General features: G+C 63.3%; 1 protein-coding gene across 1 annotated transcript; it reads right to left on the bottom strand.

The window, feature by feature from the left end:
- Positions 1-1325: 1325 nt before the first annotated feature.
- On the bottom strand, positions 1326-25405 carry PARVG (parvin gamma). Its single transcript, XM_080660383.1, has 13 exons — positions 25116-25405; positions 21720-21811; positions 18451-18515; positions 17249-17351; positions 16241-16375; positions 15138-15253; positions 12790-12842; positions 10853-10875; positions 8637-8695; positions 7615-7683; positions 6660-6761; positions 1966-2038; positions 1326-1566 (listed from the first exon to the last, which is right to left on the bottom strand). The coding sequence occupies exons 2-13, from the start codon at positions 21796-21798 to the stop codon at positions 1457-1459; spliced, it is 987 nt and encodes a 328-aa protein (XP_080516509.1). The 5' UTR covers positions 21799-21811; positions 25116-25405; the 3' UTR covers positions 1326-1456.
- Between the last annotated feature and the right edge of the window lie 1195 nt (positions 25406-26600).

Genomic DNA, 26600 nt, shown 5'->3' with positions numbered 1-26600 from the left:
CTGAGGTGAGAGAGGCTGGAGGTGCTCTCTGCCCGGCTGCCCAGGTCTTACCAGGAGGAGCTGTGGGGGCAGGGCCTGGGGGAGGCGGCGGCTTGGAACGGTAACCACGGAGAGGCGGGGAGGAACACGGTCTGCAGACAAGCTGTTTCTTTGGTAAAAGAAAAAATATTCCTCGTGCCATCTGTTCCCAGCGCGGCGCTGGTGCGGGCCCGGGGCTCCCGCAGCCCGGCAGCCAGCCCCAGTTCCAGGTCCGAGACAGCTGCCCCGGGGTTATTTTGGGAAGCGGCTCAACTCCGGCACCTCCGCCTTCGAGGCATTTCCCGTCACTCACTCGGAGCTGCTGCACCCCAGCCCAGCCTGCCAGCTCCTCCTGCCCCGGGCGCCGGCCTCCGCCCCTGGAAGACCCGCTTCCAACTCCTGCAGCCACGCCAGCTGGAGCCCCATTTCTGGGGCTGGAGGGGAGGGAGGCAGGGAGAGCCAGGGTGCTGGGTGGCAGGCTGCTCGGAGGGAGGGGCTCCCTGCACCCTCCTCAGTCTCCTTTGTGGGAGCCACTCCTTCTACCCACCCCCAGGCACCGGACCCCCCCGGCGTCCACCCTGCCCAGGGCCCATCCCTCCTCCATTCTCTCCTCAAGGATGTCCCCCTCTTAGGAGGGACAGGTGCTGGGTGGCTGGGATGAGGGCGTCTCAGGCAGGGCTGACAGCGGTCAGCGTGGAGAGGCTGGGTGGGGCAGGGGACAGATGGGGGTCAGCGGGGGAGGTCAGAACCAGCAGTGCCAGGAGGATCCAGAGCCTCCGGCACCTCCTGGGGACAGACTGGGAGACTCTGAGCCACTGCCCACCCCAGGGACTTCTTCCCTGTGACGGGCATGGCTCCTGATTCTAGCCACAGGGGTGGGCCTGGGCCTCGGTGCCTCGGGCAACAACTGGGTTAACTTCCCCGAGTGGCTCGGGAATGTGGGTTTGGAGTCACGTGGGGCTCCTGCCGCTGGCTGGTGATCCTGGGGCCGTCACCCTGGGCGGCAGCGGCTGAGCGAGGGCAGGCCGGGGCCTCTGGCCTTCAGCCCTGACACCTGAGGGCCCCTGCTGCCCTCAAAGCCAGACCTCAGCCCCGAGGGCCGGTCACGTGGCCGGGCTCTGGCTGCCCCAGGAGCGGGGTGCCCTCCGAGGGGACAGGCGCACCTCCATAGCAGGCTGTGGGGCGCAAGGCTGTGCCTGGGTCACCTCATGTTTATGCATATTTAACGCCCTCCCGGGACCCTGGCAGGCTCCCCAAATCCTCCCAGAAACACTTGTGTTAAAATAAACCAAGCGAGGCCAAAGGTTGGCTCAAAACGGATCCACATCTAGTGGGCTCACAGGTCTCAAGCAGATGGACACGGAGGGGGGGGGGGGTGGGGGGCGGGCGCAGGCCTGGGCCAGGGAAGCGGTTGAGCAGCAGCTTGGGGCAGTGACGGTCAACTCGGGGGTCCCCGGGGCCCCCTGTCCGTGCTGTCCTTCAGCTTGTGCTTGCAGAAGAGGCTGTAGAGGACGCGCAGCGTGCTCTTGCTGTCCTTGTTCACGATGTCTGTGCCGGGAGAGCAGGGCAGCCGGTCAGGCCCGGGCAGGGGTGACCGCCCCAGTGCCGGGACCCGGGGCTGTCCTGGGACTTAGGGCTTCAGTGCTGACTCCCCAAACCCCGGGCATGCCGGGCAGCTGGGCACGCTCAGCCTGAGTCCCAGGCAGGCCCCATCGCACGGCCCTGCCCTCCTCCCACCCCGTCCTCCCCGGCACCCCTCTTCCGGTGCAGAAAGTCCTCAGGGTCTCACCTCTCCAGCCGCCCATCACCAGGGACTCGTCCCCCATCTCCTCTCCCCAGGACCCTCCCCCACGGGGTGAAGCCACAGTGTGCCCCACAGAGCAAGCGGCTGGAGCGCACCCACAGGCCCTGCCCGCCCCCGCCCCCGCCCCCATAGCCGCCGCTCACCTTCGGGGCGGACAGGGTAGTCAAGCAGGCCTTCGTCCTTCAGCAGCTCCAGGGCCAGGGTGACGTTGTGCAGCTACAACGACAAGACCCCCCCAGACGTTGGCAAACGAGGCAGCCCCAACCCAGGCCCCGGGCCCCCGTGGCAGGCCCACCCTCACCCACGATGTCCAACCGCGCACCACGGAGGCCACCTCTAGTGGGAATGCAGCCACTGAGGAGAGCACCCTGCCTGCCAGTCAGGGAAGGCTTCCTGGTGGAGGCGACCTGGAGGTAAGGCCGCCAGGGGAGGGGACTTAGCCAGGGGTAGGAGCACCGGTCCCTCCTGGCCTCTTCTGAGGTAGCCCCGGGCCCTGTGGGTGACAAATGCCCTCAGAGCCAGCTGCGTTTCATGGGCAAAGCACAGACGAGGGAACCCAGGCTCCCAGTGGCCACGGGGATTATCTGAGCTCACAAGATGGGAAAGGCTAGAATTAGGTCTGTCTCACTCTGACACCCGTGCAAGGCAGGCTGGAGGCAGGCAGGGCCCCCCAGCCCAGGCCCTCCAGGGCCCGAATTCCGGCTTGGTCACTGCATGACCCGGAGCAGGGGAGCAGGCCGCTTGGTCCCAGGCCTCCCTTGTTCACCTGCAGAGTGGGGCCACCACCCCTCTCCTGTGTCTTGATAGGGGATCCTGGGTGGGGAGCCCTGTCAGCCCTGGGCTCAGAGCAGACCTGGTGGGGTCACCTCCCTTTCCACATCTAGTCTCTCCCCTGGGCCTCAGGTACAATCAGGTGGAGCCTACCCTTCCGTGTGGGCAGCCGAGAGAGGGGGTGGGTTGAAGGGGGACAGCGAGCCCTAAAGCTGGCTGAACCCCCGGACCCCGGGGACCTCCAGCAGGTCCTTCCTCCCATGGTCTCAGCCACCCAACGGTCCACTGGGGGCTGGACATCCCAGACTGGTGGCCAGCCTTCCCAACCCCGCCCACAGCAAGCATCACACATGCCAGGCAGTTCCCATGGCAACCCAGCCGGGGCCTGGAGGGAGGGCTGGGCGGGAGGGAGTCCAGCCTGGCCCAGGCTGCCTCTGTCACCTGGGAGGTCTGGGCAGGTCGAGTCTTGAGATTTAGGTTGGATGTCTGTGCGTCACCCCACCGGGTCAAAGGGCACAGGTCAGACAAGTCACGGGGCCTGGCTGGGCTCAGTCCCTCATCTGTGCCGTGGAAGAGCCCACCTTCCCGCCTGCCGCTCCCAGGCTGCCGTGGGGTCCAAGGTGACGACGGACAGGAACGGAAGGCACTCGCGAGCTCTAAGGCCGCCTGCTGACTCCCGTATCGGGGCTCCTGCCAGGGCCGGAGACGGGACGTGTGGGAGGGCTCCAAGGCCCCTGAGAAAGGCCTCTCCCGAGGGAGTAAGGGTGTGGGTCACAGTCCTGGCCCCAGGGCACTGGGCAGAGTCGGGGGAGTGTCTTCTGCCAGCCCCCAAGGACTCCTGCTGTGCCCTGGGGCCAGGGGCTGGCTCCCGCCTTGGGACCTGGAAGGCGAGCGGCAGGCCCTTCCCCAGTGGGGACAGTGGATGTTGGAGCATCGGATGCACAGAGTGGCTGAGCCGGCGCAGGTCCAGGATGCAACAGAGAGTGGGAGCAGTGGGGTTGGCGGCCCGCAGGGCTGTCCCCTCACGGTCAGCCGAGAAGAAGAGACAAGAGCTGCCACGGGGCCCCCAGCAGGGCCACACCTGGGGGCTGGCCGGGCACCTCGGAGGGAGCAGGTCCGAGCTCCACCACGTGTCCTGTCACTGTGTCCCCAAGTCTTCTCCCCAGACTGGAATATTCTGGAAAATGCGGGTTGAATCGATGCTGTTGTCCACATACTCAGGAACACGATTCGCGGGCTGCACAGGCCCCCGTGGGAGTGAGGAGCCCCGTGCTCCCCGCCTCGCAGCCCCGCGCTCCCCGCCTCGCAGCCCGGCCTCTGATCCAGGGTAGAGACGGAGGAAAGTCCGTGACTAAACGGCTTGGGGAAATGTTGGTTGAACCCAGTGATAAGGAAACCCTTTGCTGCAGGACTGCTCAGCGCCTTGAGTGCGTCATGGTGCATCGTGAACCTTAAGACGACGCATGTTTTCCCGAGTTATTTGACCACCGGGTCCCTGGGACCAGTGTTTTGGAAACACGTCCTTCGTTCACTTATTCCTCAAATATCGGCGGAGCGTCTACCACGCACTGGCCATGACTGGGCCAAGCAGCCCCACCCTGCCCCGTGGCGCTCGTGCCTGGAGGACGCTGCTGTCCACCCCGTGGGGATGGCCCAGGCGCTGTTGGGTCACACTCCTCAGCCAGGACGCTCTGAGCCAGGAGCTGCCTGGCCCCAGGATGCCTCTCTCCTCTCCGCCCAGGGCATCACGTTTCTTCCGCGCAGGTTGGCCACGATGAAGGTGAAAACGCGGTTCCGCGGAGCCGAGGGGAGGTTGCCACCCGGGAGGGTGCGTTCAGACCCTCCGAGGAGCCATTGTTGAGTGTGGGCGGAAGGACGGTGCTGTCCCTGGTGCTGTGAGTCTGCAGGACGGATGCTCTCTCCGGCCATCCCTCCCTACCGTCTCTGCCCGCAAACGGCAATCTTGCGCAAATACCGCTGGCGAGGAAGGTCGGGTCACTCTGCCAGGGTAGCAAGTCCCAGGCCCCAACTCCGAAAGGGCTGTTGTTCTGTCCTGGCTGCTGGGATCATCCTTGGAGTGGGGATCATCCCTGCTCCTGGGACAGCGGAGACCACGCCCACTGAGGGCAGAGACCACGCCCTCTGAAGGCAGAGACCATGCCCACTGAAGGCAGAGACCACGCCCTCTGAAGGCAGAGACCATACCCACTGAGGGCAGAGACCATACCCACTGAGGGCAGAGACCACGCCTGCTGGAGGCAGGTGCAGAGGGATAAACAGCAGGCCCAGATGTGAGGAGAGGGGCTGAGGAAGGGACCTGGAGAAAGGCCAGGTGGGGGTCCTGGAACGGGGCCAGGAACAAGGGTGTGAACCTCACGCCCCCCAGGCAGGCCCAGGGCAGAGGGTGCTCGCCCTCCCCAGGGACACTTGGGGACATCAAAGGAGTCAGGAGCCTTCCGTCCTCCCAGAAGAGCCCCAGGAAGAGCCGTTGGTGTGGAGAGATAAGGGGGTGCCCTCCTGCTGGTTGGCGTGAGCGGCCAGGGGGCCCTGTGTGACACAGATGAGCTGGCCACCTGGGGTTGTGGGAGGTCACCAGCCCCCTGGTCCCCACAGCCCACACCTCCACACCGCCTCCTGCCAGGTGTTCATTCACGAGGACTCGGCTGAGCCCCGGGCGGTGGGGACCAGGGCCCTGTCATTTCCCCCAGCAGCATCATTCCCTCCATCTGCCCCCAGGCCAAGCCAGAGACCCCCTGCCCGGACTAAGGCGGCCATCTGCCAGCCCGCCTGCCAGCCTCCAGGGCCCACGGGGGACTCCTGACGCCCACGGGCGTGAAGCACAGACGCCGCCCTGAAGTCTCTGTGCTGTGTCCACAGCGGAGCCTCTGTTGGCACTGTCCCCCTGGTGAGGGTTTGACTCTGCAGACTAAGCCCTAATCAATTTCACGGCCCCCTCTAGGCAATGTCTCTCCTGATTTCTTCCGGTTCTACGAACCACTTTCTCCTTCAGATCCCGACCCATCCACAAGGAGCCCTGGAAGACTGCAATGCTGAGAGCACAGGGGCGTGGACTGGGGGCTCCCAAAGCAGGAGCTGTGTTGGGCTGTCCTTCTGGCCCACACGGCCCAGGGCCTGTCACCAAGCAGGGTCTCAGGAATGAGGGGCCAGGTGCATGGTGGGCGGGTGGGTGGATGGGTGGATGCGTGGATGGGTGGATGGGCAGGTGGGTGGATGGATGGATGGATGGATGGATGGACGGACGGGCAGATGAGTGGGTGGGTGGATGGGTGGACGGGAAGATGAGTGGATGGATGGATGGATGGATGGATGGATGGATGGATGGATGGATGGATGAATGGATGGATGGGTGGGTGGGTGGATGGGTGGATGGGCAGATGAGTGAATGGATGGGTGGATGAATGGAGGGAGGGAGGGAGGGATGGATGGATGGATGGATGGATGGATGGATGGATGGATGCATGGGCGGCTGGGTGGATGGGCGGCTGGGTGGATGGGTGGATGGGTGGATGGGTGGATGGGTGGGTGGGTGGATGGGTGGGTGGGTGGATGGGTGGATGGATGGATGGGTGGATGGATGGATGGATGGATAGATGGATAGGCGGCTGGGTGGGTGGATGGGCGGCTGGGTGGATGGGTGGACGGGTGGATGGATGGATGGATGGATGGATGGATGGATGGATGGATGGATAGATGAATAGGCGGCTGGGTGGGTGGATGGGTGGGTGGGTGGATGGGAGGCTGGGTGGATGGGTGGCTGGGTGGATGGGTGGATGGGCAGATGAGTGAATGGATGGATGGATGGAGGAAGGGAGGGAGAGATGGATGGATGGGTGGCAGGTGAAGGGTTTAATTAATTGGGTGAATGAGTGAATGGGCAAGTCAACAGATAGGTGTGCGGGTGGGTGGATGAGAGGACACATGGGCAAACAAACGTCCTCTCCACCCTCCACGTCACTGGAGGTGAGTAAGAAAAGACGGGCCGTGCCAATTGCACCGATCTGTCCACTCAGAGGCAGACCCTCAGGGAATGTCTCTGGAAACTCACCATCTCCGCAGGGGAGTTGGGTGTGAGGTAGAATTCCTTCAGGTGCAGGAAGAAGCCTTCCAGCTGTCCAATCAGCAGGAGTAAGATGACGCCATCTGCAAACTACAGAGGGGGGCAGTGGGCACAGGGCCTGGTGCTGGGGGCACAGGGCCTGGCGCTGGGGGCACATGGCCTGGCGCTGGGGGCACAGGGCCTGGCGCTGGGGGCACATGGCCTGGCGCTGGGGGCACATGGCCTGGGGGTCCCACTCTCCTATCCCAGGCCGAGCGGCCCTACTGAGGTCACACAGCCTCTCTGGGCCTCGGCTTCCCTGTCTGAGAAATGGGGCCGGCGTCCCTGACCTTGAAGCATTGCTATAAACGCAGCCACAGCAGGTACGGAGCGGCTGTTGGTGCCGGCACCTCACACGTGATGAGTAGAAGGCGCTGTTCTATGTTTCCAGGGAAAGAGCCCCTTATCGTTTTTTAAGCCACACACTGGCCCAGGAGCTCCAGAAGCACAGGAGAGAACGGAGCTAAGGGTAAAATTATTCCCTCGGGAGGAGGCACAGAGCAGCACATGGCTCCCTCGGCGGCCGCCGCATTGATATTCCTGCGGGTTCCGCCTGTGTGCACAGAGATAAAGCCGCCGTCCTGGCACCAGCGTGTCATATGCTAATGCAGCCCAATCCAGCTCTTCCAAGGGAAAAACACAAGTCTGGATCTTGGAGGAAAACCACTTCGAAGACCTCCATGGAGATGCCTCACACGGGGCCTCTCTGCAGTGCCTGGCTCGGCCTGGACTCCTTTCTGCTGGTATACCCTGGTGACACCACCCAGATACCAGGCCTTCAGGACCCCCTCTGCCCACCCGCCTCTAACACTGGCCTCGCCCGTGCCGTCACTCTCCGGACACCGCCACTGTCCCAGGGGAGAGAGATGGAGCAGGTGGGATGCGAACCCCAGAAACCACCTACCTGGGTGTCCGGGTCCTGCACGGACACGCCCAGGCGTTCCACCTTCTGGTTGACAAAGGTCACGATGGCCTACCCGGGGAAGAGCAAGGACCCAGCCAGGGCTCAGGGCGCCACCTTCCCCCTCAGGGGGACAGGAAGCCCCCCTCAACCCCATAGCACCCGGCGCACAGCAGGTGTGGACCAGGGCCCCGTTTCTTCCCCGTTGTCCCCCAGGCAAGTCCAGTAGATGGATGGGCGGCTGGGTGGATGGGCGGCTGGGTGGATGGGTGGATGGGTGGATGGGCGGCTGGGTGGATGGGCGGCTGGGTGGATGGGCGGCTGGGTGGATGGGTGGATGGGTGGGTGGGTGGATGAGTGGATGGGTGGCTGGGTGGATGGGTGGATGGGTGGGTGGGTGGATGAGTGGACGGGCAGATGAGTGGATGGATGGATGGATGGATGGATGGATGGATGGATGGATGATGGATGGATGGATGGATGGGTGGATGGATGGGTAGATGGATGGGTGGATGGGCAGCTGGGTGGATGGGAGGCTGGGTGGGTGGATGGGTGGGTGGATTGGGTGGGTGGATGGGTGGATGGATGGACAGCTGAGTGGGTGGATGGGCAGCTGGGTGGGTGGGTGGATGGATGGGTGGATGGATGGATGGGTGGTTGGGTGGGTGGGTGGATGGACAGACGGATGGATGGGCGGCTGGGTGGGTGAATGGGTGGCTGGGTGGGTGGATGGGCGGCTTGTTGGGTGGGTGGGCGGCTGGGTGGGTGGATGGGCAGCTGGGTGGGTAGGTGGGCGGGTGGATGGGCGGGTGGGTGGATGGATGGGTGGGTGGATGGGCGGCTGGGTGGGTGGGTGGGTGGGTGGATAGGTGGGTGGTGGATGTAAACTCTGCTCACAGGCTTGAGGCCCGACCATCCCTTACCCTGCGGCGCTTGGAGCCCCACCCCCCACACTCCACAGGAAACTATGGCCCAGGTGGGCGGGTGGGGGCGGGGCCAGAGCTGCGGGGACTTGGGTCTCTCACCTCCTTCACGGCGCCCACCTTCTCGGGAGCCAGCCTGAACAGTTCATCGAAGACGTCCTCTGCAGACAGACCATACACTGCGGGTTACGGCATCATGATCTCTGAGCCAAACAGGGGCTTCTCCCACCCGTTCCTCAGCGTCACAGGCCGGGGGAGCTGGCGTTTTAGCTCAAGCTCCTGGAATTTAAAATCGGGCCTGGGTCCCAGCCACTGCCTCCCTGGCTGAGTGGCTCAGGGGGGATGGCCACCCCTCTCTGTGCCTTCGTTTCCTCATCTGTAAAGTATGGCTGATAATACCTACCAGCTAGAGTCATTGCGAAGATCAGTCCAGCTGTACAGCGTGGTAGCTGGGCCGCCATGAACTCAGTAATCGTCCCTCCCTCTGCCCCACGCCCCATCCCTTCCTCTGGAAACGTGCCCGTCTCCCCCAGTTCCCTACTCCACCCACAGGCCCACGGAGCTGCCGTAAGCGGCTGAGCAGGGGGCCAGCCCCGGACTGACACGGCCCCCAGGTCCCTTTGCGGGCCTTGGTGGATTGGCAGAATGAGGGCATTGAGCTCTCCCCGAGGCCTGAGCCTGCAGCGTGCACACGGCTGGTGGAGGCAGCTGAGCCACGCCCACGGGGTCTGGGGACAGAGCATCTTGGCAACTCAGGCTCCTGGTCCAGCCTCAGACACCCGAGTCCTCAGACTGATGCCTGCATTTTCACTCCCCCAGGGAGACGGGTCCTCGGCTCTGAATATACAGACTGAGTAGAAGAGGTGACCTTCGGATTCTGCCACTCAGCTGCTGTGTGACCCCAGGCAAGTCACTGCGCCTCTCTGTGCCTGTTGTTCCTTCATCAGTGAAGGGCAAGAGCGGCCCCAGATAGCTCGTGCACATCGAAAAGCCCTGTAAACCAGTAACCACAGTGCGACATTGGGGTCCCTACCAGACCTTTCAGCCAGCCGTCAGGGAAGTGTCCCCGGAGGAGCCAGGGACATTCAGACAAGGCCAGCGCAGCACGAATGTGCTAGAAACGGTGTGAGGAGGCCCTGCCCCTTACCGTGTGACCCATCTTCACACTGGCCCCTAACAAACACTGCTCCCTGGGCAACCCCAGTGTCCCCATGCCGCCCCCCCACATACACACACTCTTTCTCAGCCGGCCTTGCACCTCCCTCTCCTTCCTGCCCCCAGGCAGCCTCCCTCCGCCCTGTTCCTAGAAGCCCCTGGCCGGTCATTATTTCTATCTCCAGGTGAGGTGCCCCTTGGCGAAGCCCCTGCCCATACAGCCCTGTGTCCTGTACGGTGGGAAAAATGTTAGGATGGTGGATGGATGGATGGATGGATGGATGGATGGATGGATTGGTAGATTGATGGATGGATGGTGAATTAATAGATTGGTGGATGATGGATGGATGGATGATGGATAGATGGGTTGGTAGATGGATGGATGATAGATGGATGAGTGGATGGATGGATGGATTGGTGGGTGGATGGATGATGGGCGGATAGAGAGATGGATGGTGGATGAATGGATTGGTGTATGGGTGGATGGATGGATTGGTAGACAGATGGGTGGGTAAGTGAATGGATGAATAGATGAACAGCTGGCCAGTCCAGTTGCCTGAGGAATGAATGAGTGAGGGAAGGAAGGAAGGAAGAAAGGAAGGAAGAAAGGAAGGAAGGAAGGAAGGAAGGAAGGAAGGAAGGAAGGAAGGAAGGAAGGAAGGGCTCGGTCAGTCAGTCGACTGGTGAGGAACTCTGTACAAAAGCAGCAGCCACATAATTGAACAATCACTATTAAGCACCCACTATGTGCTGAGCACATTCACAAATCCTCTTGGAACCCTCATCACCAGCCTAAGAGGTGTGTGCCATTATTAATCCCATTTTACAGATGAGGAAACTGAGGCGCAGGTGGGTTGAGAGACTTTCCCAAACTCATATGACTAATAAATGGGAGATTTCCAGAGCCCACACACTTAACAGCTCCACCCTTACCACCTATGGGGACGAAACATCTGTCCACCCATACGAGCCACAGCATGAGAAGGAACAGCCAGGTCCAGGCAAGGACAGACAGAAGGAGGGACAAACGGACCCGAAGAAAGCTCGAGGTACAATGCAGGCCACAGAGGGAGAGGGCACCAGAGCCAGCCCTCCCTGGCCGCATGCCCGCTGTCACACCCACGCAATAGAAACAGACTCCCTCACGGTCTGACGGTACTCACTTGAAGCTTGGTCCTTGTCTGCGCTAAGGGGGGATTGTAGGGGAGAAAAAGGGGAGAAAAAGGCAAAGAAATGGTTAAAAACCTTGAGACCCACAGTGTTTTACTATGACAAGGCCTGGCCCTGGCACGGTTGACGAAGAAGCCGGCGTCTTTTATCCCCGGCGGCTTCGTAAGGGGCAGGGATCTTGCTGTTTTGGGGGTCGCTCTTTTAGTTCAGGGGAGGGAAGTGTATTATACAGACAATAAAATGCGCCAATCCTTCGCTTACAGCTCACATATTTTTACGCACTTGTGCGAACCCCACCCTCATCAAGGTACGGAACCGTCCTAGCACCCACAGTGTGCCCTCCCCCCCAGATGTGACCCCTGCTTTGGTTTCTCCTGCCCTCCTTGACTTTTGCCTGTTCTAGAAGTTTGTGTAAATGAGATCACACAGTAGGCCCACCTCTGGCTTCTTTCACTCCATTTTTACTGTTTTGAATGTGTTGTGTGTTAAATTTTCCACCCTGCCCCTGTCCCCTAGAAGTAAGGCTCTGGGCCCAAAGTAGGCCACGCTCTGGGGAGCCAGGGGGCCCCTCTGCAGGGAGCCGGGGTCGGGGGTCGGGGGCAGCTGGAGCAGAGAGCCAGCTCTCAGCATAAAGGCAGAGGTGCCCCGTGAGGTCCAGGACACAGCTGGGAGCCAGAGGTGGCCCTCGCCGTGGTGTCTGAACTCATGGGGGCAGAGAGGGGCGGTTTTAGGGTCACGAAGGGTGAAGGAATGTGGTGTCATGGGCTCCAATGGCACCTTCCCACTCAAGGTCCCCAAATCATTCTACCCTGGAACTCAGGCCTGGCTGGGGCAGCTCACGGGAGGTCGCTCGGCCTCACTGAGTCGAGGGGACAAGGCTCCCCCCAGAGGTGTCCTGGGAAGGTTAAATGAGCCACAGATCCTGCTGCAGGAAGGGCCTCGGCCTCACTCCGCTCACAGGCTTGGGGGCCGGCCATCCCTTACCCTGCGGCGCCTGGAGCCCCACCGCCCACGCTCCACAGGAAACCAGGAGCCACAGACTGGAGGGACCTCGGGATCGGGAGTATAGGGGTGGAGGAAGGTCGCCTCACACTCATCATCTATGACCCTCACCACAGCCCCAACAGGGAGGAACGCATCCCCACTTTTCAGAGGAGCAAGAGGCTCAGAGAGGGGAGGTGACTTGCCCAGGGTCACACAGCTCACACGGCAGAGCCAGGGTGAAGGCCGGGTGGAGCTGACTGCCACGCCTCTGCGCCGAAGGGGACTGACCGCTCCCAGCGGGGCTTCGTAGGGGCCATGGGCCAGGCTCCCTGCGCAGAGTGGGCCTCCAGCAAACGTTAACGGGAAGAGAGAGCCGAGGACGCTTCTGCAAACGGCCACCTCTCAGACCCACCCAGAGAGCCTGCCAGGACTGGCGGCGGCCCTGCCTCTAGGAGGGCAGAGCTCGCTGGGCCTCCTGCTCGCCGGACAGACAACAGACGGGCAGCCGGCTGAGCTGGACACTCCGGACAGAGCTCTCGCCCTGCGTGCAGAAGGCGCTCCTAAGTGCTGGTGGCACGCGTGCGCGCTTGGTGCCCTTGCCTCCCTGCGCCAGGAGGCCCGCGGGCTCTGCCGTCGATGTCAGGGTCACTCGGCGGCAGCACCTCCCTGCCCCGTAGTGGCTTCCCAGGAGGGCTCAGGCCCCAGGGTCCTTCTGGCCCCGTGGATGGGGGTGACCTCATGACTGAGGGCCAGGGGCCCTCTGATCCCAGCTCTGCCTGCTTGCTGGGGGTAGAGAGGGTGAAGTGAGCTGGAGGAGGCGGGCATGTCTGGGAGGGCCAGCAAGACGGAGGGGTCCCTGGGGTCCCCACAGGCCTGAGCGGACAGGCAGAGTGTGAGGGCCCCTCCAATCCCACCAAACCCCGGCCCGGCCCTGCCCCTTCCTCACCTGCACGTGAGCTGCTCCACTGACCTCTCCGACTTCAGGCCGCTCTTGGTGCTCTAAGAAAGGAGAGGGAGGGACTGCGTCACCCAGCGAACGCGGGGCCCAGGCCTGGGGCTCGGTCTAGAGGCCAAAGTAGCCCCACGGAGCCCCAGTCCTCCTCAGGGTGGCCTCCTGGCCTCATCACTTGGTCCCCCAGTGGTCCTTCCCATGAGCCTGAGACCCACGAGGACTAGGACCGAGTCGGCCTCGTTCGCCAGGAACCCCCAGAGCCTCACCAGTGCCTGGCTCACAGAGGTCGGTAACGAATGGATGGTGAGTGGATGGATGAATGACAGGATGGATGGATAGATGAATGGATGGGTGGATGGGTGATGGATAGATGGATGGATAGGTCGATGGATGGATGGGTGGATGGGTGATGGATAGATGAATGGATGGGTGGATGGGTGGATGGGTGATGGATAGGTGGATGGATGGGTGGATGGGTGATGGATAGATGAATGGATGGGTGGATGGGTGGATGGGTAGATGGGTGATGGATGGATGGGTGGATTGGTGGATGGGTGATGGATAGATGAATGGATGGGTGGATGGGTGGATGGGTGATGGATAGATGAATGGATGGGTAGATGGGTGGATGGGTGATGGATAGATGAATGGATGGGTGGATGGATGGATGGGTGATGGATGGATGGATGGATGGATGGATGGGTGGATGGGTGGATGGGTGATGGATAGATGAATGGATGGGTGGATGGATGGATGGGTGATGGATAGATGGATGGATGGATGGATGGATGGGTGGATGGGTGGATGGGTGATGGATAGATGGATGGATGGGTGGATGGGTGGATGGGTGATGGATAGATGGATGGATGGGTCGATGGGTGGATGGGTGATGGATAGATGGATGGATGGGTGGATGGGTGGATGGGTGATGGATAGATGAATGGATGGGTGGATGGATGGATGGGTGATGGATAGATGGATGGATGGGTGGATGGGTGATGGATAGATGAATGGATGGGTGGATGGGTGGATGGGTGATGGATAGATGGATGGATGGATGGATGGATGGATGGGTGGATGGGTGGATGGGTGATGGATAGATGGATGGATGGGTGGATGGGTGGATGGGTGATGGATAGATGGATGGATGGATGGATGGGTGGATGGGTGGATGGGTGATGGATAGATGAATGGATGGGTGGATGGATGGATGGGTGATGGATAGATGGATGGATGGGTGGATGGGTGATGGATAGATGAATGGATGGGTGGATGGGTGGATGGGTAGATGGGTGATGGATGGATGGGTGGATTGGTGGATGGGTGATGGATAGATGAATGGATGGGTGGATGGGTGGATGGGTGATGGATAGATGAATGGATGGGTAGATGGGTGGATGGGTGATGGATAGATGAATGGATGGGTGGATGGATGGATGGGTGATAGATAGATGGATGGATGGATGGATGGGTGGATGGGTGGATGGGTGATGGATAGATGAATGGATGGGTGGATGGATGGATGGGTGATGGATAGATGGATGGATGGATGGATGGATGGGTGGATGGGTGGATGGGTGATGGATAGATGGATGGATGGGTGGATGGGTGGATGGGTTATGGATAGATGGATGGATGGGTCGATGGGTGGATGGGTGGATGGATAGATGAACGGATGGGTGGATGGGTGGATGGGTGAGTGGATAAGTGAATGAGTGAAGAAATGGAGTCCCTCTGATTTATATAAGAAGTATAAGTAAAGGCCATGAAACTGCTCAGGGGGTAATTTTAATTAATGGTTTTGAGAAAGTAAGAGTAAGTCACCTGAGTTAGGCTGGGCTTGGCCTACTCTGTTGGGTCAAGTTAAAGGTGAGCCCCAGGATGGGACGCCCACTCCTCACGGGTACCCAGAGGCTCAGGTGTAAGGAAAAGCAGTCAGGGCCCCAAGTGTGGTGCTGAGTCTGAGAGAGAGTACCCCTGGGGGTGGAGAAAACCCGGGGCATCGTCATAGCCATCGGCTAGGGAGTGAGAGACAGCACCCAGGACAGAGGCCATGACTCAGTGGTGGGACACGGCTGCCATCCGCAGGACCTTGTAACACGCGGCAGGTCCCAACCTCCGGATGGCCTCACTGGGTCCCTGCTGCTCCACTGGACTCTCAGCCTCTCCCACCCACAGCTCGATCCCCACACCCACCCCTGTCCCGGCTGGATCTCTCATTTCTCCCGGATCCCCAGAGCAATGGGGCTCAGCCCCACCACCTGCAGCATCCGCCAGCCCAGGGCATGAATGTGGACCCAAGACGCTCACCCCATGCGATGGAGCCCAGGCCCAGCCCTCACCTCCATGGTGATCACCTCCACCTGCACGTTGGGTGGGAGGGGCAGGTCGGGCTGGAAGCGCTTGGCCAGAGCCACGAGGAGATGCAACGTGGCCAGCAGGTCCTTGTTAAAGATGGCTGGGGGGGGGGGGGGAGGGACACAGGTCAGAGCTGGGCCACAATGCCTGGAGCCACGTGGGGTCTCCTTATCCTCACCACAACCCTCTGCAGACCCCCGAGACTGTGTCCGCCCCTGGGAAGTAGAGGCCTGGAGATCTGCATTCAGATCTAAGAATAGTCACACTTGGCCTCAGGCATCCCACCTCTGAGAACACGGCCCGGGGCCCAGCCCGCCGTGGGGCCGGGGATTAGACACGGATGTTCTCTGAAGCGCTGTCTGCACCTGAAACCAGCCACGTGCCCCGTCGTAGCGTGGGACGCTGGTTGGACAAATGGTTAGGTTTAAGCTGAATGTGACTGAAGTCGGGGCCAACATCAACTTTATAAACACCCGCTACTGAACGCGGGGCAGGAAGCAGAGCGGTGAAGGCAGTGGCGTGCGGCCCAACACAAAGCGGGTTTGAAACCGGTTACATCATTGCCGCCAACCTCGCTTTTTCCTTTCAGCCTCAGTGTTCTCATCTGGGAAGCGGGGAGAATGTAGAGCTTGGAATGGCAGGACGTTCATAGCAAGCTGTGACCGAGGAGGGCAGACCGGGGGCTTTGCACAGCGTCATTTCCTACGGGCAGGCGCCGCAGATACAACAGAAATAAGCTCGTGGATGGGCTGCCGTGCCCCCCCACAGGGCAGATGGGTGCGTCACGGCACTTGGAGCTGTCAGCAGTGGCTGCGCTGTGGCCAGGCTGTGCGTACTGTCCTCGTGCTGGGTTTCCCTGCAGTGACACCTCGGGGACAGGAGTGCCCAGGGCTGTTTGCCCCTCAGCTGACCGGGCCTTTGTGCCCACTTTGCACCTGCCTGAGGCTTCTGCCTCCTTCCAAGCCCCAGGTTGTGCCCGGACCGGAGGCGACGGAGCCACGCCCGGTGGCTGAGAGAAGCCGTCCCCACGCTAAGGGACCAGGCTCCGGGCCCCGCCCCGGACACCAGCCCGGCCGAGGCCGCCTACCGTCCACGCTCCACTTGGGCTCCTCCACCTGCAGGCAGCGGTTGGTGGCCTCCAGGACCGCCTCGAGCTTGCGCCTCTGGTTCACCGCAGTCAAGGCGATCTCCTCCACCTCCAGCTTGGTCCCCGCCAGCCTCTCTGAGTTTGGGAGCGGGCAGGGGGAGGGCAGGAGAGGGGAGGAGGCAGGAAGGGGTGACACAGTGTGGGCTCCTGCAGGGGGACCCACCGCCAGCGCGCTGCCTCCAGGAGACCGAGCCAGGCCAGCGTTCAGGCAGTAAGGGCGCCCGCCCCTGCGCAGTGGGGCCGGAGGCTGTGGGGCTGAGCGAGCCCCGCTCCTCACCAGGACCCCCGCTGTGCCCACCCCTTCCCCACCCCCACTCCCTCCGTGAGCATTTTTGCAGGGCCCTGTGGCCAGCGGTTAAAGCGCCCTCCCCTGCTTCCTTCACTGTGAGCCTCGGACAAGTTACCAGGCCCGCAGCGCCTCAGGGTGCTCGTCTGTGAAATGGGATGGGAGCGGCCCGGGGCTGTCCTGGGCACTGGCCATGCCTGCTGCACGGTGCGTGCTCAGGAAGCCTCGGGGAAGCTGGGGATGTGTTAGAGCCCATTGTAAAGGTGCTGCGCAGGCCCAGGCTGACCCAGGACCAGAATCAGACCCGCCCCGCAGGGCCTCCCGGCTTAGTGCAGACAGACCCTACACCAGGCCGAGCTCTCACCAGCAGAGGGAGGGGGGTGGGGAAGGCCCGAGGGCCCGGAGGCAGCCGTGAGGGGGCTTTCGGGTTGAGAAAGGAGCACCGGCCCGCGGGGAGCAGCACCCCTCCGCGGCAGCCCCGGCGGAACGTGAGTGGTTTGCTCTCCCCCGTGGCCTACTCACAGCAAGCGCTCCACACGTGCTGGCCAGGCAGGTGCAGGTGGGAGAGGCCAAGGCTGAGCAGAGTTCAGCCGGGTGGGGGGGGGGGGGTAAGGACGGGCGAGGAGCCCACCTGCAGGGGCAGGTGGGGGGCAGCCACTTACGGAAAAGGTGGTGCAGGATGAGCCCGTCGAACATGTCCTCCTCCAGGCTCCGGACCACGATGTGCTCGGGGAGGAGCTCGGCGTTGATCCACTCCATCAGCACCTGCCGGGCCCGGAGGACGGCTGACCGGCCCCTTCTCAGCCGGCCCCTCCCTGGCCCAGTGCTGGCCCTCATCCCAGAGTGCCCCCTCCCACCTGCCAGCTCCCACCCATCCTTCAAAGCCAGGTCCAACATCACCTCCTCCAGGAAGCCCTCCCTGATCTCCCAGACTGAGTTAGGGGCCTGGTCTCGGCTCCCGAAAACCCTCTGCCTCTCTCCACCACAGGCCTGGGCCCTGGGAGGCTGTGGTTTGTCCAGTGTAAGGGGCTGCTGGGGTCCCGTCCCAAACCCTAAACCTGACCAAGTGCTGCAGAAAGCCTGCTCCCTCTGCAGCTCTGCTGGGTGTGGGGGGGCGCTGCCCACCCTGCCTGTGCTCCAGGGGCCAGAAGCAGCAGAGAATTACTGCCTGGTCTCTTTAAGGGAGCAGCCCCGAGCTAACCAGGACTTGGTGTATAAACCAGGCTTTCCCGAAGGGACCCTGAGGGGTCCCTCTGTGTCCCAGGGCCCGACCGTGGGAAAGGTGGGTGGAGGGAGCAAGAGAAGGGAGGGAGGGAGAGGAGGATGGAAGCTGGGCCACAAGTTCTAGGAGCAGAAGGTGGTGCAGGCCAGGAAGCCCCTTGGAGGAGGCGGTAGAAAGGCCACGTGGAGACCAGAGGAAGGCGGAGGCCCTTAGCCTGTGCCCAGCTGGTCCCGCAGCCAAGGACAGGCTGTGGACGGGAGACACGCCCGTTCCCACCCCCTTCACAGCTGCCCATGGCCCTGGGCCGCCGAGCGCGTGAAGGAGCACAGGCTTCAGGGCTGATGCCTGGGTCAAACCCCGGCTCTGTCACTGCCAGCCCTGTGCCCCCGACAGGCCAGGTCATCTCTCTCTGGGCATTGCTGTCCCCTCCCTGGGGTGCAGGGACAGCAGGTCCCTCTCAATCTGTTGTGAGGCTTGCTGGGAGCGTGTATAGAAAGGTATACAGTCAGTGCTCAATCAATGCTCCTTCACGCAGCCACTCAACAGGTGTCCGGGGGCCTGTGGAGTCGCCACCTGCTGGCCTGAGGTCAGGGAGACGGCAGGCTGCCTCTGGAGAGGTCAGGATGGGAGAAGCTGCCTCACCTTCTGCAACTCTGCGAAGGTGGGGTTCTCCCGGGACGTGGGGGGCAGGAATTTCTTCTTTTCCCCTGGAAGCAGAGGCGGGCATGACACGCATCTGGGGACGCGGCAAGGCCCTGGGCACCTGGAGAGCTGTCACCTTGGCCGCAAGGGGGATTCGGTCTTGCTGCTTCACACACACCCCTTGCACACACATGCACACACACAAACACAAATGTACTCACACACAGTCACCCCCACGCACACAGATGCACCTGCACACACACACACACTCTCACACTCTCAGATGCACAGGCACCTACACACACACAGTCACACACACACACACACACACTCAGATGCACAGGCACCTGCAGACACACACAGTCACATGCATCAACACACACTTGCACACATATGCACACATACACACATACACAGAGACACACACTCCCAAATGCACAGGCATATGCACTCACACAGATAGATACACACACTTGCACACACCGATACAGACACCTACCTGCACACACAGACACACAGTCACAGACACATATACACCAACTACATACACACAGAAAGATGCCCCCTGAGCACCAAACACCCCAAGTGTCGGGTTTCACACATGCCCGGCCCCCCGCCGCTTCCTTTGCCGGCTGTTTTCCCAGCCCCGAAGCCCGCCCCAGAGCGGCCCTGTGAGCGCCGGCTCATTCCCAGGCTCGGCCGCGCTGACGTTTCGGGAACGCACTCACAACGACTGCTTGTCTCTGAAGCGCATTTAACTGGGCGCCCGTCTCATCTGACGTCTGCCTGTCTCCCTGGTGTGGACACGGGCCACCTGGTCACTCTCTGAGCCCCGGGACCCTGGTCCGCAGCTTCCCCATGTTCCAGGGGTCCTCAAACTTTTTAAACAGGGGGCCAGTTCACTGTCCCTCAGACCGTTGGAGGGCCGGACTATAGCTTAAAAAAAAACTATGAACAAATTCCTATGCGCACTGCGGGCCCGGGACGCGTCGGCTGCTAAGCAGGACAGGCAGCGTTACCCAGAGGCCGGATCAATGTCCTCACCGAGCCGCATGTGGCCCACGGGCCGTAGTTTGAGGACGCCTGTATCTAGACTCACGGGACGTACCGAGTGTCAGGGCTGCAGGGACCCCAGAGGTCAGCTAGCCCTAATGGACACGGGGAAACTGAGTCACCAGGCGGGGACGGCCTCACCCAAGTCAACTAAGTGCACCTCCTGAGTCTTCACGTGACCCGGCCAAGACGTCCCCTAGGTGCTCTGAGGCCCCGCGAGTCCCACCCAGCCCGCGTCTCCTGAGGACAGGGCTGCCCCTGTGCGGGCGCCGGGCGGGTCTCAGTAAACACCGGGATGGGCAGCCAGCGAGAGAGCGACCGGTGAATGGCTGCGGTGACGCAGTCCCGGTCCCTCCATCCCAGTCCCTCCAGCCCGTCCCTCCAGCCCGGTCCCTCCATCCGGTCCCTCCATCCCGGTCCCTCCAGCCCGGTCCCTCCAGCCCGGTCCCTCCATCCGGTCCCTCCAGCCCGGTCCCTCCATCCGGTCCCTCCATCCCGGTCCCTCCATCCGGTCCCTCCATCTGGTCCCTCCATGCCGGTCCCTCCATCCCGGTCCCTCCGTCCCAGTTCCTCCATCCCGGTCCCTCCATCCAGTCCCTCCATCCCGGTCCCTCTGGCCCACCCGGTCCCTCCATCCCGGTCCCTCCATCCCGGTCCCTCCATCCCGGTCCCTCCGGGCCACCTGGTCCCTCCATCCCGGTCCCTCCATCCCGGTCCCTCCAGCCCGGTCCCTCCATCCCGGTCCCTCCATCCCTGTCCCTCCATCCGGTCCCTCCATCCCTGTCCCTCCATCCCTGTCCCTCCATCCCTGTCCCTCCATCCCGGTCCCTCCATCCGGTCCCTCCATCCCTGTCCCTCCATCCCGGTCCCTCCATCCCGGTCCCTCCATCCCTGTCCCTCCATCCGGTCCCTCCATCCCTGTCCCTCCATCCCTGTCCCTCCATCCCTGTCCCTCCATCCCGGTCCCTCCATCCCTGTCCCTCCATCCGGTCCCTCCATCCCTGTCCCTCCATCCCTGTCCCTCCATCCCTGTCCCTCCATCCGGTCCCTCCATCCCGGTCCCTCCATCCCTGTCCCTCCATCCCTGTCCCTCCATCCCTGTCCCTCCATCCCGGTCCCTCCATCCCGGTCCCTCCATCCCGGTCTCTCCGGGCCACCTGGTCCCGCTCCGCTTGCCCTGTCTCTAAATCAGCCATAAAACTAAAACAGATAGTTTTCTGACAATGGAGGCTGCGCCCTGAGAGCAGCTTTCCTGGCGGTGCTCCCAACCCTAAACCAGCGGTAGGCAGGCAGCCCGGCTGTGCACGGAGCCGGCCCGAGACCCTGGGCCTGGCCCCCGGCCCCCGGTCCCGGTCACTCACCCAGGGGCTCCGGGTCCCCACGCGTGCTTAAAGGCTGGACTCACGGGGCCTGGGTAAAGCTAGATTCTGCTCTTTCACTTTAACGATGTCACCTGTTTCTCTGTCATTATAATGGCGCTTATATGACACGAATTCCAGTGAGCCCATGCGCGCCCTGGCCGGGGACTCTGGCGGCCTCTCGGGGTGTTTTCAGCCACAGGGAGACGTCAGGGCAGTGACGTCAAGGCCACAAACCCCCCACTCAGAGCACAGACATGCTGATGGGGCCCACACTCGCTGAGAGGTTCCTAGCCTACCCCCCACCCCCACCCTCGCCCTAAAGAGACCCAGCCGCCCCCCCTCCTCCCGAGATGTCAGATCCGCGCAGAATCCGCCTGGACCGCCTGGTGGGTGTGCAGCCTGAGTCCCGGAGCCGCCCTCCTCGGGCTCAGCTTACTCACGGAGCTCCCCTCTACCCTGCGAGGGGGGCTCGGTGCCCCCGTGTCCCCATGTACACGAAGGAGGTAAGAGCACCTCCCGTCAGAGCCATGAATGAGATGCTGTACACAGGAGGTGCTTAGCACAGCACAGCACATAGTGGGCACGCATGGCAAGTAGCATCCTCCTCCTCAGCGTCAGCGTTAACCCAGGGATGTGCGGCTGTGGGGGGGATAACTGCGGAAGGTTCCAGAAGCGGGAGGGGGTGTCAGGCACAGAGCTGAAGGCGTATGTTCCGAACAGAACTGGTGCCCAGTGACAACCTGTACGAATGCATGTTCCCAGGCGTGGCCCGTTTGGCTCTGGGATGCAGACCCCACATCACCCCTCACCCCCACACCCACCCGCCCGGACCCCCAGCCCCGCCAGGTCCCGCACCTTGTGGGAGCTCCTCGTCCGCCGGCCGGCCCGCCTGCCTGGGCGCCTGCAGCAGGTTGTAGAGGGACTCGGGATCCATCCTCCCGCCAGCCCTGGGCGCAGGGGACAGGGGCGTCACCGTCCACAAGGCCCCAAACCCTCTGTGTCCCTTCTTCCAGCCGGGACGTGCGGGGACAGGGTGGGAGCGGGCTCTGGGTGGGTGAGCCATTGCTGTGTAGGCAGGGGGCAGGTCCCTGACGGAGGCCGCACACAGCGCTCTCAGACACTGGGTGGAGCAGGGCACAGGGCCAGGGGCACAGGGTGAGGGCACAGGGTGAGGGCACAGGGCTGGGGGCACAAGGTGAGGGCACAGGGTGAGGGCACAGGGCTGGGGGCACAGGGTGAGGGCATAGGGTGAGGGCACAGGGTGGGGGCACAGGGTGAGGGCACAGGGTGAGGGCACAGGGTGGGGGCACAGGGTGAGGGCACAGGGCTGGGGGCACAGGGCTAAGGGCACAGGGTGAGGGCACAGGGTGGGGGCACAGGGCTAAGGGCACAGGGTGGGGGCACAGGGCTAAGGGCACAGGGTGAGGGCACAGGGCTGGGGGCACAGGGTGGGGGCACAGGGCTGGGGGCACAGGGTGAGGGCACAGGGCTAAGGGCACAGGGTGAGAGCACAGGGCTAAGGGCACAGGGTGGGGGCACAGGGTGGGGGCACAGGGCTGGGGGCACAGGGTGAGGGCACAGGGTGAGGGCACAGGGTGAGGGCACAGGGCTAAGGGCACAGGGTGGGGGCACAGGGCTGGGGGCACAGAGTGAGGGCACAGGGTGAGGGCACAGGGCCGGGGGCACAGGGAACAGGGTGAGGGCACAGGGTGAGGGCACAGGGTGGGGGCACAGGGTGAGGGCACAGGGTGAGGGCACAGGGTGAGGGCACAGGGCCGGGGGCACAGGGTGAGGGCACAGGGTGAGGGCACAGGGTGGGGGCACAGGGTGAGGGCACAGGGCCGGGGGCACAGGGTGGGGGCACAGGGTGAGGGCACAGGGTGGGGGCACAGGGTGAGGGCACAGGGTAGGGGCACAGGGTGAGGGCACAGGGTGAGGGCACAGGGTAGGGGCACAGGGTGAGGGCACAGGGCTGGGGGCACAGGATGGGGGCACAGGGTGAGGGCACAGGGTGGGGGCACAGGGTGAGGGCACAGGGCTGGGGGCACAGGGTGGGGGCACAGGGTGGGGGCACAGGGTGAGGGCACAGGGCCGGGGGCACAGGGTGAGGGCACAGGGTGAGGGCACAGGGTGAGGGCACAGGGTAGGGGCACAGGGTGAGGGCACAGGGTGAGGGCACAGGGCCGGGGGGCACAGGGTGAGGGCACAGGGTGGGGGCACAGGGTGAGGGCACAGGGCCGGGGGCACAGGGTGAGGGCACAGGGTGAGGGCACAGGGTGAGGGCACAGGGTGAGGGCACAGGGTAGGGGCACAGGGTGAGGGCACAGGGCCGGGGGCACAGGGTGAGGGCACAGGGTGAGGGCACAGGGTGAGGGCACAGGGTGAGGGCACAGGGTGAGGGCACAGGGTAGGGGCACAGGGTGAGGGCACAGGGTGAGGGCACAGGGCCGGGGGGCACAGGGTGAGGGCACAGGGTGGGGGCACAGGGTGAGGGCACAGGGCTGGGGGCACAGGGTGGGGGCACAGGGTGGGGGCACAGGGTGAGGGCACAGGGCCGGGGGCACAGGGTGAGGGCACAGGGTGAGGGCACAGGGTGAGGGCACAGGGTGAGGGCACAGGGTGAGGGCACAGGGTGAGGGCACAGGGTGAGGGCACAGGGCTGGGGGCACAGGGTGAGGGCACAGGGTGAGGGCACAGGGCTGGGGCACCGCCTGCGCACAGGCTCCACAGGGAATGGGCATCCTCAGTCAGGCACAGAGCGGCCAGCCCACCACGTTCCTGTGGCACAGGAAGTCCCCCCACATTCCCCACCCCCACTGCACCCAGGACAGGAAGTAAGTCCCCCACACATACCCCACCCCCACTGCACCCCACAGTCAGGACTAGGGGGTGGCCACTCCTCAGAGCTTCTCCCATCCCCAAACCCTGGCTCAAGGGGATCGGAGGCCTGTGCAGCCTGTGGGGTGGCTGGGTGAGCACCGGTGGGTGTTATCTACAGGCCCTGAGCTCCTGCGGGGTGGAGCGGGGGCAGGGCCCAGAGCCTGGTCAGCGGGGCGCAGAGCACCTCCAGTCTTTGAGAGAGGGGACCGGAGCTGGGGGCCACCGCCACCTGGACTGTCCCCACTCCCTGAGGCTGGCTCTCAGGGGTGGCCTGGCCCTGCTTGGGCCCCAATCCTGAACAGGGCTCTCTGCAGGGGGCTCTGTCTCCGGGTGGTTTGGGGGCCTCACGCTCCTCCGCATGGGAAAGGCTGGCACCCACAGCGTGTACAGGAACTCATTGTGGGGGGACCCAGCTCGCCCCCCCGCCTGGGACGAACCAGCTGAGCCTCCTTCCTGTTCCCCTGGCGACTTCCTCTCCTGCTCGCGGGCAGACGTGCCTCCACGTTTCTCTCCGCAGCCCCTGGCCCTCCCCAGTGGTGCCAGCCCTAACGGACACCTGGGGCCCGGGTGTCTGCAGCATAAACCCTCTGGGGTCAGCTGCAGCCCCATGGCAGAGGCCTCCACGGGCCGGAGCCCCTCTTCACACTGGCAGCCAGCCTGGGCACACAGGACTGTCCTGCCTTGAAGTGGGGGGCAGAGGGTGGGCACAGCCACCGGGCTCCCTGAGTCCCCGAGCCTTCTCCTGGACACTGGGGTTCAGTGAAGGCTGGACACTGGGGTTCAGTGAAGGCTGTGTCCAGAGAAGAGGACGGGGCCTGGCCTGGGCGTCGTGAAGCCTCGGTTCCCGGCCGGCTCTTCCTCATTCTGGCTGTGTGACTTCGGGCTGATCCCCTGCCCTCTCTGGTCCTGCCACTTCTTAACACAGAGGGCTGGACTTCACGCTGGCCCAGGCACTGGGTGGACACAGATCCGGGAGCCGCCTCGAGCCATCAGCAGCCCGGGCAGGCCCTTCTCGGCCCCAGGCCTCGGTTTCTCCCTCTGACGACGGGGGGTGGCCTTTCTGCGTCGGAAGAAGCTCAGGGGAGATGACACAGAGCCGGAATCTGCTCACCGGGCTCCACAGAGGCGGGGCCGGGCCCCTCTGCCTGCCCGGGCCTCGGGGACAGCAGTGGCTGCCTCTCAGCATGGGGACGGGGGCCGGGAGCTCCAGGGCCACTTGGCCCAGCCCCCTCAGCTAAGACTGTGCCCTCTGCCCTCAGTTCCCACTGCTCTCAGAGCCCTCCCCGTGTGAGCCTGTGGACACACAGACGGACGGACAGACAGCCCCAGCAGCCCAGGCCTCCCTTGGGCTGGGATGCCAGGCGGACTCACCTGGCTACTTCCTCCGCGTGAGAAAATGAGGGTCACGGAGCTCCAGTGGTGGTCCTGGTCTCACCCAGAAGCTGGTTCCGGGTTCCCCAGGTCAGAGGGGCTGCAGGGCCCCCGAGGCAGGCGCCACCCGCTGACTTCCTCCGCTGGGGGCTGGGCCGCGGACCGAGGTGCCTGCGGGCTGCTCCCTCCCGCCAGGAGATGCCACCAGTCCCACCAGAAAGCTCGGCCCCGGGCCCGACCAGCCACACCTCCCGGCCCGGATGGCTCGCAGGCAACTCGAGTTCAATGTTTCGACTTCCTCTCCCTCCCCTCCCACTGCACAGACCCAGCCAGTTCCTCCCCAGGTTTCTAGTCTCCACATGGCAGCACAGCCACCAGCCACCGAGGCTACAGGGGCAAGTCGGCTTCCCCGGAGGCCCCACCCCACCGGCCAGGCCCCCTCCCTCTCGCCTGGACCACACAGAGCCTCCTGCTGACCCCCATCCTGGCGGCCGGCTTCTCCCAACTCCAGTCCACCCCTGGTTCTCTCCACAAGCAACCGGAGGCCCCGCTTCACACCCCCACTCTCTCAGCCCATCGATGGTGCCCAGTGGCTCTTAAAAGTGAAATCCAGTCGCACAGCCCAGCCCCTTAGTCGCCATGTGACCTATCGCTCCATCTCCTGACCCCTCCCGCCCTCACATCCTCCTCCCCCCGCCCTCCCCCCAAGCCACGCTGACACCTTTCTGATCCTACAAAGTGCCACATGCCTTCCTGTTTGGGGATCTTCACACTTGCTGGTCCTGCCACCCAGAAGCCCCGGCCCCAGCTTTTAAAATGGCCAAGTCCTCATCCCTGTCATCTGCCTAAATGCCTCCTCCTCCAGGAAGCCTTCCTGAACTGCCTTGTCGAACGCAGGTTCTCTCTCCTAGTCCTCACCACAGCCCCTGGAGGACCCTTTGTCCCAGGGCCTGGCACCACGTGGGCTCCCGCGGACAGATACTGACAGATGTCATAACCAACGTTCATTTTCCCACTGTGTGAGGCTCATGGGGTCCCAGGACCCCGCCCCAGGGCGAGGCCCAACCCTGGTAGGCGTGAGGGTAAGAACGATTTACTGAACTGAATTAGGCCCCCAAACAGTGGATTTCCACTTGAAACGAAACCTGACAAATCCTGAGCTCCCCAAGTCCAGCCCCTGCGTGGTAGTGACCCTGCCGGGCGGGGACGGTGACCTGCCGGGCGGACACGGTGCTGAGCTGGCTCTGCCTGGGGAAGGCTTAAAGGGATGACCTCAGAAAGCCCCTTCTTTCTCTAGATTCTCAGAGTCTCGAATCCTGCTGAGAGCCAGCGGCCACGTACTGCCACCGGGCCCCAGGCACTGGCCGCAGGGACCCCCCAGAGCCCCCGGGGGAGGGTGGCAGAGTTCGAGGCTTTCCTGAGTGCATGCAGCTCACACCGGGGGTGCCCACCCAGAGGAATGGAGACGGAGTAACTTCTGTAAAG

The sequence above is a fragment of the Plecotus auritus genome (assembly GCF_963455305.1).
Source record: "Plecotus auritus genome assembly, chromosome: 3".
Classification (NCBI taxonomy): domain Eukaryota; kingdom Metazoa; phylum Chordata; class Mammalia; order Chiroptera; family Vespertilionidae; genus Plecotus; species Plecotus auritus.
Note: the sequence above shows the minus strand (reverse complement) of the source record. Positions and strands in the feature narration are given on the sequence as shown.